The sequence below is a fragment of the Bombus impatiens genome, unplaced genomic scaffold, assembly GCF_000188095.3.
Source record: "Bombus impatiens unplaced genomic scaffold, BIMP_2.2 scf_0418, whole genome shotgun sequence".
NCBI lineage: Eukaryota > Metazoa > Arthropoda > Insecta > Hymenoptera > Apidae > Bombus > Bombus impatiens.
The window spans coordinates 794525-808150 of NT_176837.1; the positions used below are offsets into that span (position 1 = coordinate 794525).

At 28.5% G+C, this 13626-nt stretch overlaps 3 protein-coding genes across 6 annotated transcripts in view; 2 read left to right on the forward strand and 1 right to left on the reverse strand.

Annotated features, from left to right (window-relative positions):
• Nucleotides 1-120: 120 nt before the first annotated feature.
• On the forward strand, nucleotides 121-2688 carry LOC100746021 (probable inactive peptidyl-prolyl cis-trans isomerase-like 6). The gene is made up of 10 exons (XM_033321250.1): nucleotides 121-463; nucleotides 547-735; nucleotides 834-896; nucleotides 971-1127; nucleotides 1230-1419; nucleotides 1498-1648; nucleotides 1730-1919; nucleotides 2026-2216; nucleotides 2300-2445; nucleotides 2532-2688. The coding sequence occupies exons 1-10, from the start codon at nucleotides 236-238 to the stop codon at nucleotides 2650-2652; spliced, it is 1626 nt and encodes a 541-aa protein (XP_033177141.1). The 5' UTR covers nucleotides 121-235; the 3' UTR covers nucleotides 2653-2688.
• Nucleotides 2689-2707: 19 nt separating this feature from the next.
• On the reverse strand, nucleotides 2708-7426 carry LOC100741106 (DNA repair endonuclease XPF). Of its 2 annotated transcripts, XM_003490357.2 has the most exons (19): nucleotides 7312-7426; nucleotides 7113-7229; nucleotides 6913-7045; nucleotides 6653-6830; nucleotides 6379-6558; nucleotides 6120-6300; nucleotides 5892-6044; nucleotides 5699-5812; nucleotides 5467-5615; nucleotides 5240-5394; nucleotides 4919-5150; nucleotides 4659-4830; nucleotides 4421-4588; nucleotides 4199-4336; nucleotides 3911-4129; nucleotides 3667-3840; nucleotides 3437-3577; nucleotides 3131-3322; nucleotides 2708-3035 (listed from the first exon to the last, which is right to left on the reverse strand). In XM_003490357.2, the coding sequence occupies exons 4-19, from the start codon at nucleotides 6718-6720 to the stop codon at nucleotides 2874-2876; spliced, it is 2598 nt and encodes an 865-aa protein (XP_003490405.1). In that variant the 5' UTR covers nucleotides 6721-6830; nucleotides 6913-7045; nucleotides 7113-7229; nucleotides 7312-7426; the 3' UTR covers nucleotides 2708-2873. The 2 variants fall into 2 exon arrangements, with proteins under 2 accessions (XP_003490405.1, XP_033177140.1); XM_033321249.1 differs by lacking the exon at nucleotides 5467-5615 and having other exon boundaries at nucleotides 5240-5419; nucleotides 5695-5812.
• A 2913-nt stretch (nucleotides 7427-10339) lies between these two features.
• Nucleotides 10340-13626, forward strand: part of LOC100741550 (probable serine/threonine-protein kinase dyrk2) — a 268654-nt gene continuing 265367 nt past the window's right edge. For 2 of the 3 annotated variants that reach the window (XM_033321282.1, XM_033321283.1), the window contains exon 1: nucleotides 10345-10730. The gene's annotated coding sequence lies outside the window, so the exon portion shown is untranslated. Of the gene's footprint in view, nucleotides 10731-13626 lie in introns of all 3 variants that reach the window. The other variant, XM_033321284.1, reaches the window with a different exon arrangement.

Here is a 13626-nt window from a genome sequence, read left to right on the forward strand (position 1 = left end):
AATAAACTTCTCTCACTAGGTTCAAATGTAGTCTTCATTTTTTCTCGCTAATCTTGTACAACTTCAGTTGGGAAATGTTGTTGTAGCAATCTATTTTCATTGTAATGACACAGTGGCCACAACAGAACTTAAATTACAAATTAGATTTATTCATTATTTATACACCTTTATCACTTAGGTTCAATTACTATGTTAAATAACTTACTTAAGGAAAATTAAAATTAACTTTGCAATTATGCAAAATAAAGTCAAAAGAGAATTATCTGACAAATTTTATTTAAACTCTTGTAGAAATGATTGCATTCAAATTAAAGTAATAGGTATTATAAATACTATTGCTTTTCAGAAGGCACGATTATATGCAGAGAAATTATATCAACATTTGGCATTTAAGTTTTGCATGCCACAAATTATAGAAATGTTTCAAATTGAGTGGCATGAATACATACTTAAAATGAAAAGAGTAATAAACTGCCATTAGTCCACTTGTTAAAGTACGTTATAATATTAGTATATCAATTATAAATTATAATTATATCTTTCTAGCAAATTGGAGGTGAAATGTGGTCATTAACACAAACTGTTGCTATTTTTATAAATAATAAATTCCTTGGTAATGATATACAATTCTTGCACTATATAAGTCAAGATTATATTTTTAGCTTACCTGTTGGTGTAGAATATTATGAAGATCTTGCTGCAGAACATTGCAAAAAATTTATGGAAAAATCTAAGGTAAATTATTCTTTGTTGTATAAATGATTTTATTTCTTTTTGTATATAGTAATCTAATAATATAAATTGTGCACTAATATGACATTGTTAAACTTTAGAGAAAATATGTTTATTTCACATTTTCTATAGATGATACACCTATTGGTTCATTCGTGTTTATGGTAAGAATTTGCACATAATTTAAAAAGCATAACAATCTTACAAAACTTTTATATTAAATGTTATATTAATTTAGCTATATTCTGATTTGTTGCCATTAACTTGTCAATATTTTTTAAATCTTTGCACTGGATATGATGAAGTAAAAGAATGTTACAAAGATGCTTATTATATAAATACATGTTTGCATCGTATAGTTAAAGATGGATGGCTCCAATGTGGAGGTATAGGAGGTATAATTCAATGTTATATCAATTAGTCTTTGGTTTAGTACTTTGAGTATTTTTCAAGTATTACCTACTGTCAGCTTTATTCTAAATATTTGCTTCTTGTAGGATTTGAACCATTTCAATCGGATAAAAATAATGCTGCTGATGTTACAATACCTGATGAATCTTATTGTGTTCCTCATGATCGTCGAGGAGTTCTTTCAATGACAAATGATGGCAAACATTGTAATGGATCACAATTTGTTGTATGTTTAAAACCAAATCCTTGGATGAATCATTTTTATGTTGCTTTTGGGTGAGTTAAATGTATTAATCTTAAGTATTTTTATATGATTAAAGCAGAATAAAATAAACATTTAAAACTTGTACAAAGACAACTTATAGATGGTGCTAAAACTTTAAAAATATTAGAAGATATTTCAACATATTATGAACATCCACTTAAAAAAATTGTAATTTCACAATGTGGAGAATATAGCTTTAATAATGAACTTAAGTTGGAGGCAGAATCAAGGATCTTCCTTGTTTGTATAATTGAAACCAGTTATATTTATAAATATATTTATATTGTATTGTACACTAATTTCCTATTGCCCTTATTTCAGAAACATCAACCACCAGCAAGTATAGAAGGAGAAGATGTAAGAATCACTGATACTGCATTTGATTTTTACTCTATTACACCATGGCTTGATAATATTGTGGATAGTATAGACATTCGCGATACTGAATCGCTTTTGTTGGCTAAACGGTATTTAAATGGTCTCTATTGTCTTTCAAGTGACTATGAACCAGGTGTTTAAAGATAAAGAGTTCTATGGAGTACTAGTATTACTATATATACATATGTATTTCCTTTGTAAACATAAATACTCAGTAGAAATTGTATGATTTTTTATAGGAATGGATATGCGTTTTTGTGAAAAAATTCATCTAATTGGTATGGCAGAATATAATACGATAACTGCTAAACTTCACGATTTATTGTTAAATTTTCAACCAGATATAATGACTGAACAAAAAAAAATGAGATTTATCTCAGAAGTTTCTAAAATTATTTTAGCATACATTTTTCATCATGAGCATAATGAAGTAAGTTAAATGTTAAAATTTCAGTTTACTAATTACAACTTAATATTTGTAAATCTCATATCATATATACATAATTTATATAGTTTTGTCTACAACATATTTCATTTAATACTCATGCAACAATACATAAAATATTAGAAATTGCACATGAAATAGTATTAAAAACTATTAAAAAGGCTGCAAAGAAATCTATAATTTCTCAGGAATGTGGAACTGCGAAAATTGCAAAGTATGCCATTTAACTTTTTATTAAAGAAGAAATATCTTTTATGGAATTATTTTATTATTATCTTTTATGGAATTTTATAATTACAGGATATTTGAACTAAAACATGTCAATAATATATTAGTCTCAGAAGGTTGTATGTCACTAATAGAAGAAATATTAAATAAAGCTATATTGTGTTTATTAAAAACTGTTGAAATGCAAGAATAATAAGAATGTAATGAAGAAAATTATAATTTTGATAGATAGAAATGCCTCACTTTTTATTATTTTTTTTTTTTTGAAATTTATACACACACAACTCTTTTCATATCACACAAGTTACAATACAGTATCCACAAATCTTAAATTTTATTTAAACATAACATAAAAATAATGTAAACAACCAGCATTTTAGAAAACAACATATTAAAAGTAAAGTATTTAAAATATTACTGTTTGATTTTAGTAAACAGTTTTTTTCCTCGACCTTTGGATGCAAGTTTTTTACTATTTGTGCTTGATTTTTCTTCAGCTGAAGAAAGTTTTTCATGAAATGCACTATATAACATTTCTGCTTCGGTTTTATTTTCAATCATTTCAATAAGTTCTTCCTAAAAGGAAAATAGCATTATTCAAATGTACTATTCTTTATATTATTCGAAAATCCAATACCTTATCTTAACAAAATTTAAATTACAGCACTTACCTTTGTAAGTTTATTAAGATGATCTAGTGATTGTCCTTTACCTAATATTAAATGTAAATTTTTGGAAGTAACCCCAGGTAATTTTGAAACAAAATCTTGAATACGAGGATTATATTTCTCTGCTAATATTTCTTTGTTTTCTTCAATTCCAACTTGCGCAACTTTCTCTGCATTTGGTTGATCTTTTCCTTGCTATAAATTTATATATGATAAATTAGTAATATGAATGGTATCAATTTAGCATACTACTACTTTTATGTATTTTGAGTCTATAAACTCTTATAAATTATAATTTTATTTTATTACCTTCAGTTCTTCAAATAATTGTGCTGTTGCATGAGGTCCAGGTGACCATACAAGTTTCAAACGAGGAAAATGTAAAGTTAAAAGTTGAAGTTTTGAAGTGATAAACATATTTTGAACATCCTTGCTAGCATAATAATATCCCTATAATTAAGAATTTTGCCTTTTAATGAATTTAAAAATTTAAGTAACTGCTAGTAACTTTGCAGTATATATAAAACATATATATGTACTTGAAAACAGAATGGTTTATTTGGATCAAATTCTATTAGAAGCATTGGTTTGCTATAATGTCTTGTCATAGCAATAGCTTGATTGTATAATCTCCCACTATTTAAAGAACCAATTAAATCAGAAATACTCTTCCTTTCAACGCAAATATCTGGTGATAAAATGTAATCTCCCACCTATAAACATAATTATAATATAAATACCTTCTGCCTTTAAATCATTTAAAATTTTTTAATTCCTTTATACCTGTAATGTTATAGGTTCAACTTTCATGCCTCGTGTATAAAGTATAGCAGGTAGTTCACTTCTGAATTCTCTCATGTCAACTATGACAGTATTAGGAATTTCAGATATTTTCGATAAACCACCTTTACGTGTACTCAATTCACCATCTGCATTCGATTGTATTGCAAGATTTAAACAATCATCAGATTTTCCGTCTTGGTCTTCAGGAATAACCATTGTCTGACATAAAAATATACTTTGTTATAATTCATATATATGTAAAGATTCATTTGAAATACAATAACATACAGTTTTAGCATTAATCAATAGATGAAATGCTTCTTTTTCTCGTCTTAAAGATGTAAGGTATTCTTGTTCTTCCACTGAGCTCTCATAGATTAAGAAATATACTTTTAAATCTATCGATGGATTATTATTTTGATAAACCTATATAAAAAATATATCTACTTGAGTTATAATAATACTTCATTAATAAATTAGAAAAAGTTGTTTTATTAATTTCACACATACTTCAATTTGTCGTACAGCAGACATGTCCGCTACGTACATAATGATATTATTTGGTGTATGTTCTGTTAAAGCGCGTTGCAATGCCATTGGATCACCGTGTTTTTTCAAACACTGTATCAAAACAATAGGTGTGTTCGTATTTATGTTAGTTAAATCCAGATCAGCAATCTACAAAAATAGCTCATATAGAATTCTTTTAATTTCATACATTACACAGTACAATAGATTCTAGTTTTACTTGTGAGCAATCTTCAAATAAAGTCTGTTGTTTGTTATCTTCAGCTGTTGAATCAGATTGATTTTCTTCTTTGACTTTTTGAGATAATGTTAATACATAAGCATCTTGTTCTTCCTCTGTACTATGTTCATTATTTTCTGCAGATGTAGATTTTTCTTCTGCATTCTTTCCACTATTAAAGTAAATGAAGCAATAAAATGTATATCTTAAGTATATATATGCTTTTAAATAAAAGATTATATTTTTAATTTGTTACATACGTTGTTTTTGTTATTTCTTTATGAGAAAGTTTCTTTACTGCTTCATACAGTAAATATTTATTGGCACCCATAGTTAAATAATTTCTTAATTGATAACAAATATTTCGATCATGTACCAAAATAAGAACCTTTTCAGGATTTTTGTTAGTTTTGTTCTTTTTATTGTCATTCTCAATTTCAAGTAATACTTCCGTTAATGCTGTCCATTTTGGAGTAGCTTCAGGTTTTATTTCTATATAAAAATGATATGTACATTATCAAATTACGAAACCAATAAAGTAAATTATTTTTTAAAATAGAAATCTGTGCAAACAAGTTTACCATTTTTTTCGTTATAAATTCTGTCTTTCGCATTTTTAAATAAAGCATCTACAGAATCTGACATTAACCAGCCACTATTTTTTACAGCATATTCCATTGTGCGTAAGCGATTTAACATAGCATAAAACGATACACAATCTTCATATGTTGAACATCTAAATTGTAAATTTTTATATTTTTCTGTAGGAAATAAATTTTATTTGTTTCATTGCTTTTTGAATACTTACGCGAGAAGATCACGTAACATTTTTAAATCAGATAATAATTGTTTAGAAGTAGAACTAAGTTGATGCCACATAGGATCTAATTGTGATTGTAATTGTTTATGAAACTTTTTAGCTATTGCATTTTCAACAGTTAAATCATCTAAATCCAACTGTAAAAAAGTAAAAAGAAAAAAGAGATAGACGGATTTTAGCTTTTATATAATCTAATAAATTATTAAGACTTCATACCTACATATTTATTAAGCCTTTTTAGTTCTTTTATTATATAATTCATTATATCAAGTAAAGAAGTTTGAATGTTTAACATTTTTGGTGTAATTTTTATATGTAATTCGATAACATCTGGCTAAAAAAATTGTTTAATGAACTTTTTACGCTAAAATTCGTGATATATCTTAATATTAATAACTATATAATATTATTACCTTATTTTTTTCTAAACTATTATTTACAAGTGTATGAAAACGCGGCCATAAAAACAATTTTTTAACAAATAATGCTTTCATTACTCGTTCTACTTGCATAAATCCAACAGTAAATGCCAATGCCGAATTAGTGAAAGCTTTAATAAAACCAGTCTACAAAAATTTATTAAATTAAGAATAATACTTTATATTATGTAACAGGGACTCATATCCTTTCTAAATACCTACTTTATTGTGTTGCCTATATAAACGAAGAGCGAATGCTTCTTGATATGAATTTAATATATTATGTGCTCTGTATACGAGAATTCCAGTAATTAAATTTAATGGAACTCTTTTTTTTATGAAATCTACTATAAGAATTCGACCTGACATAAATAGCACACCACCTTCCAAATACAGTCCTTCTCTATAATTATTAAAAAATAACAAAGTGAAAATATTAAACGGGATTTTTGGTTCAAAAAGTTGCTATTGTGATGCAAACCTTTCATCAGAGGTATATTCGGAAGATACAATACGGGGTAATTGATTGAGTCCTTGACTTTTTAAAAAATCAATAAAATATTGTTCATCGTGATTTGTAGTCCCTAAAACTATAACTAAATTTCCAGGATCTATGTATGCTCTTAATATATTTGCAAATACAGTTTCTAAGCCAAGTCCTCTAAAAAGTTATAATATAAATAAGTCAGAATCAACTGAGAAACAAAATAAGTGAAATATATTTTATATAATACAGAAGTAAATACAATAATTACTTTGCAGTAATAACCAAACCATCTTCATGGAGTATTTCCAAAAATATTTGATTCTCGTACTCCAACATGATTAATTAAGGAAACTCATGCAATGTATTACAACACATCAAAATAATATACGAAAAAGAAAATCTAACAAATACCAGATAATGGATGATGAGATTGATGGCTTTTGTTCCTAAAATAATAATACTTACAATTACTTATATGAAATATGCATGTATTATGCACTTTAGATATTTCTGTATTTTAATATATACCTCATTATGAATATTTAAATTTCTTTTAAATGATATGTTTTCTGTATCTGTTGTTTCATACACTAAAAGAATATATTTACTACTTTCATGTGATGGATGTCCATATATTCCTATACTAACTGGTCTTTTAAAGCTGAAAAAAGATATATTTACTACAATTTATATATTTATTTGTTTATACAAAATTATATTTAATATACCTATCAGGAATAACAATAACATCATCCCCACATGTAGCAGATTGAAGACAATATTGATCTGGTTCGTATGTCGGTTTTGTTATTATTTGCGAAGCATATAAATCTGTATCTCCAACCCTATGAAATATATATATATGTAAAAACAACATATGTATGTAAATTAATAATTAATATAACATCATCTTAATAACTTACTTACTCAGATATTAACACTATTCTAACAAAACCATCGTAAGCTAAATTATAATATTTGTATGAACCTCCTGCAACTTCATCAGTTACATAATGTAATAATTTATCTGTAGATGCTAACACATAGGATATCTGTGAAAATAAGTTCTATTATTTTAGGTTTGTACAATAATCCAAGAATTTCAAATCATAAGTATATAAAAAATGTCTTTACCAAAACAAGAAATATAAATATATTCTTCATAGTATAATGAATGTTAACATGTTCAACATGCAATAATCATAAACTTGTTGCTATAATCCTTAAAAATCTCACTATAATAACAATATTACCCAATTAACCTTCTTTGCACGCAATTCATATGTAAAGTGTTTCTGGTAAAGTTAAAATGGAACATTAATTAATAAAACTGTAACTATTATGTTATCAATTAAAGCTAACATATCTTATGAATATTTAATAAATATATAAAATTTGTATTAAAAAGTTATATTCTTACAATAAAATATTTTGCAGCAATCTTTCGAGCTATGTACGTTTGTGTTCGAAAAAAATATTTGAGGTTAACATGTTTAAATTAAAAGTAACAATTCATCCTATATATTATTTCTTGCAGGAATAACATGTAGGATCTTTGTAAATAAATTACAGAATGTTGAAATTATAACAATTATAAAAAGTTCATTTATATTACATATGGTTTATTTTATACGTAGTATGTATTTTGATTCAAATTTGATAAACGCATTAATTGAATAAAGTTTGGCAGATGTCGCATTAAATATATTTATACATTATACATGTACATACACATATATAAATTAATAACATAATAAATTAAGGCTTAAATAACAAGATATGTACTTACGTATGCCAATAATTATATTGTATGGCATATAATCATATTGCAAACGCTAAGAATAATAAAAGCAAATAAGTGGTTATAAGATATATATATTTATATACATATTATACATTAACAAAACTGATGAAGATCATGATAGGTAATAATTAGAAAACTTCTGACTACTTTTAAAATAAATATTTAAAATACAGTGTAATTTAATTGTGAATAAAGTCAATAATCTTTCAAATATCACTGTAGAAAAATTAGAGCAATTATACATATATATGTATGTATATGTATGTACATACTTTATGAATTCATACAAATTTAATTTACAAATTACGTATTATGTTCTAGTCTCATATTTATTTATTTAATTGCAAAAATTATTTTTACAAGGGTATAGTATTGTTCACATAATCTATGACGATGATTAACACGTATCAAAGCTCTTGTTTATAGGTCCCTTGTTGCTCGCACCTAACACTTCGTAACCAAGTACGATATCCGGTGCATCACTATTACGAAAAGAGGTATAATAATAATTACTTAGTAGGAATTATTTGTAATAATTAGATGCTATACATATATGTTGGTAATAATTTTTCATGAAAATGTTAAAAAATGTTTAGTAAAATTATTCTTATTCCTAAAATTATTTGAAATAAAAGTGACAATTAATGAAACATTATTTTGTTATTGCATCAATCGAAAAATCAAGCAAATGAAACAAATGCAATAATAATCCTAATTGTCTTTAATTTCGTGATCAGATCTAGCAATTTGCACTATATCTTTATAGTGTAGAAACTAAATGTTGTATATTTTCTATTACGCAAATAGCGTGTTATCAGGAGGCATTAGAAGGTCGTCATCGTATTCATGTTCTTCGACACCAATGGTAGTCTAACACTGGTCCGTCGAATTGCATGGCGGTTACCTTGATTCAACCAGTGCAATAGGATCGGTCGGTATAATACACACTTTTTCCTACATCGATATAAGCTACCAGACCGGTAACAGTCTCTCCTTCTCGCGGGGTGTAAACAGGGCCTATGACGAGTCTGCAAGTGGAAGAAAGAGGGGGCGAGCGGTAGCGCGGGTGAGAGTGTCGACTAAGGACTCCTGGGTAGTGATGTGTGCGACGCCTTATTAGCGATGGGAGCAATACCCTCTTGATCCGTTTTCGATACTCTAACAAACGACTTAAGATCAATTATGAATACCGCCGATAACACTTTAGGAAGCCTTCGTATTTGGATGAGTCATTTCAGAAGGTATTGTCTTATTATTTTTTAATTATTTCAACAGCAATAAATAAGTTTTTCAGAAGACAAACTGGTCAACTGCACTTTTTATTTATTTCTTAATTTTATTACACAAGTACTCATGAGGACGACATAAATAATAATAAACTTTAAGGTAAATTTAAAAGATAGTACTTGTAACATTATCACTTCCCTGAACTTTCCAATTTATGGAGTTGACCAGCGTACTTCTATATATGTACGTATGTTTATTATTCTCCTTCAGATTACAAAGGTTATACAATTCAGTATAAACGAAAGGAGGCGTTTACGTATTTCTAAATAGTTTAAATATGTATATACTTACATATATTTCTATAGTTTTATTACTAGACTACGGATATTTATGCAGATTTGCATTTTTATAAATATATAATTTCAAAAATAGAATCTATATGCATTAATACAGCTACAAATTTCCTATAAATGTAAAAAAACCCGCATTTTATTTATTACTAATCTAATTCCAATTTTTCTTACAAACATCTTCACTTATTTTAATCGCAAATATCCACATTTAATCGCTACACATTAACTATTATAAATGTTCGAGAATTGTATTTAATGTGATTAAAAACGTTACAATGAAATATGATTTACGAACAAGTGTGTACCATTAATATAATTACAATACATTCTGTCCATATTTCAGATTTCTCAAAGATTCATTTATCGAATGAGTGGGGAATTAGAAATTCCTGGTGAATCGATCCTATCACTAGGGAGTATGCATGTGTGTACGAATGAGAAGACTTAAGGGACGATACGGCGGTGAATCGAGCCTAAGGGTCGTAGAGTGGGGAAAAGAGGGAAGGGAGAATGGTGGAGGGTCAAAAAATGTGTAGGTGCGCGCGCAGCTGCTTTGTCTCTGTTGTCGCGATCTGGTGGGGGGATGGCCGGACCACGAGGGGCCACAGGGGTCCGTGAGCGGACCATGGCGGACCAAACGCGACTGCATCCTTTCAGTCGGCCGCTGAACCCGCGCGCCGTGCGGTTGTTCGTGTGTGTATTGCACTTGACTTCGATTCATCGCGTATCGTTCTTTTTTTATTCTCCACTGCGGGACTACGCGTGTGAGGTTTTTCTATTCGCCGGCTATCCATCCGTACCTGCGAAGGTAACAAAGACCGAGGGAAACGGCAAGGCTATAATCCAGAGGAATCTTTCCTGACCAAACCAGGACCACGACACACGCTCACGGATTTTTTGGAGTACGTCTTTAGATTGTTTTCGTGCGCGGGCGTAACGCCGACGTGAAGTTCTTCTGCATGGTAAGTAACACACAAATGTATTTTATCTTAAAAAATTGTCGCGTATGCTCTGTTCCTTGTACCGTTTCTAAAGTGTCGCGAACGTGGATTCTTATCTTCGAAGAATCATATATCGCCTTTCTTATATCGATGTGAATATGCAGATTTTCATTCTTTCAATAAAAAAATGGATTAAATATCTCTTTCTTTTGTACTGAAGTATATAAATTAATATCGAAACTATCGATGACTCATATAATAAGAGAAAATGAAAGGTATATGAGAAAATAGTGTAAAGGAAAGGAAAAGCTTTTATCAAAAGTGCATCGTTGTAAATCTACGTAATTACCATGAAAAATTTATCATTTTGATTACTTTGATAATTCTAATATTAAGTCAATAAATGTAATATAACAAATATAATGTCCCATCTTGTGATTTTAAGCATTAAAGAATTGTACATTCGATTATGAATTTCTATAATCTGTTGAAATGACATATTCATAATTGGCATAAGAGAGGCACTATGGTCCTTGCCTGCAATTCTTTCTTGTCGTTCCGCGGAAGGATATTTCGTTAGACAATCTAATTTAGTTAAGATGCTACTAACGAACTTGTTCGAAAGAAAGAGAACAAACATTGGGCAAGGTTTTCACACGTGTATGCAATGTAAAATGTATGTAGCTTCGAGATACGGTGAAGTGATGTAATGAAGAGGAAGATAGATGAACGCGAGGTAGGTTAGGTTTTCGTTTCTGTGGTTGAAAAACATTTCGCCGCGAAACCGCCACATGTGTTTCCGGTTTCGTGAATTTGTCGCAAGAATGCGACACACGTCAAAAACCAACGGAAGTAACATACTGTTAAAAAACAGGATATCGTATAATACTTTCTTTGTTTCATTTTCTGTTCTGTTTATCGCTCGTTGATTATGATAAACACAGATAAAAATATATTTTATAGGAATAAAATCAAAGGCGGTTCGAGTATATGTTAGATTGGGGTATATGAAATGTTTTTCCAAATAACCGCACAGTTTGAAATTGAAACATCATATAATCAAAATAACGTCCATATTGATTCTAGCCTCAGCTAGCTTCATTATTTAAAATCTATAAGAATTATTATCAACTGTAGAATATAAAAATTATCGAAATAAGATTAGAATATCTTAGAATAATTTATGCATTTCTCGATTGATAAATTTATGTTTCTAGTAACTTATATTGCACTTTTCCAAAATTCGATGTGGTATAAAAAGTCACATAAATATCCTGATTATTCATGAGATCCAATAATAATGTTTCGATATTTCTGTCATAAATCTTTTTAACACTCGAAATGCGTAATTTGTAATAAATTTCTATTTTAATATGGCGATGTTGGCCTGCCTAACTAAGACTAAGAGAACATTTCATGTGCCTCAATCTAATAATTAAAAGCATGCCTCCAAAAGGACGCTAACTAAACCGTAATTCTATATAATTTACTAACGATAAAGGTAAAAGAGAAAAATTATACCCATAATCACTCTTCGTGAGACGAGATACAAGCTGAAATGCTAAACGATGTTTGAAACTAAGGTGCGTACTTAATAATAAGGATTCTGTTTTTGTTGTTCTTATGCGTGTATGAATATTGTCGTACGTACATATGTATATTTGAGAGGCGAACGTACAATTGGTACGCTTGCCTGTGTGTATAACACTGGTAGTGCTTTCAGCAACGTAGAGTACGAAATTGTACGTAATTATACCATGTAATCGTAAAGTACTTGGTGTGGTATTCGTGGTGCGTTATAAATACAACGAGTATCTGCTACTGTTTCTTCATTCGCTTAGTCATATTTCTCTTTGTACTCGACAAAAATTATAAAAAAAAAAAGTATACTATCTTTTGTGTCGAGGGATATAAAGCGGAGGTATAATTCGAAGCTTGAATAATATTACATATTGTTGTAATTTCAACTACCAAAGCGTAATAATGTCGTATTGTTATTGACTAGGTATTAATATAATCGTGCAAAAGGACCCGAATAACAAAGGATAAATAAATTTTATATCGATAATATCAACTAAGAATGAAAATAATAGGTATCTATTATGGTAATAAAAATAGTTAAGATTTATTTTAGAAAAGTTTTAAATTACAAAAATTATTATTGAAATTGGTGAGAGATTTCTACGATTATCGATGGACAGTTGTTTTATGTCTTCATTTATTTCGCGTTTTATCGCGGGAGAAAATGATGGTTGTGGCAAGTTTTCAGGAAGCAATTCTCGTTAGTAGAGAATTTAAAATGACTATATTCGATTATGTTCCGTACCGGCATCTTGCTAATTTCGTAGCGTAATCAAGTGAACAGAAAACGTTTCAATAAGTGTGCTCGTACAGAACGAGTGGTGTGTACCGGGACAGACACAATTGTATACGTTGGACGTGAGAAACGAGTTTTATCGCGGTTTGTTTGTTTTTTCTTTTTTTTCAAGTCGTGGCAGAAATTCGAAAATCGATCAAAAAAAGCGATAAACAGCGTTTTAAGTTTTTATCTGTTTGAAAACAGCGTTCATAATGGGATAATTGCATACCTTTTAAATGGGACCTTTTTTGCAAGTCATTATATGAAAAAATTAAAAGGTTTTATTCTTTGTAATTAATTAAAATCCTCCTTACTATTTGTAATTAATTACAATTCTCCTTACTATCTAAAAAGATTAAAATCTTGTTTAAAAATTTAAATACATATGTAATAAACATTTTAAAAACAAAATATTAGAGAAACAGTAGATATTATGAATTTTGTATGACAATATATTTACTAGAAAGTTTCCATTATATTGAGCAAGATTTCTATTTTAAAGTAATTGTTAATTCATCGCTTAAAAGACGTGCAGTTTAAAGAAAATAATTATTTATT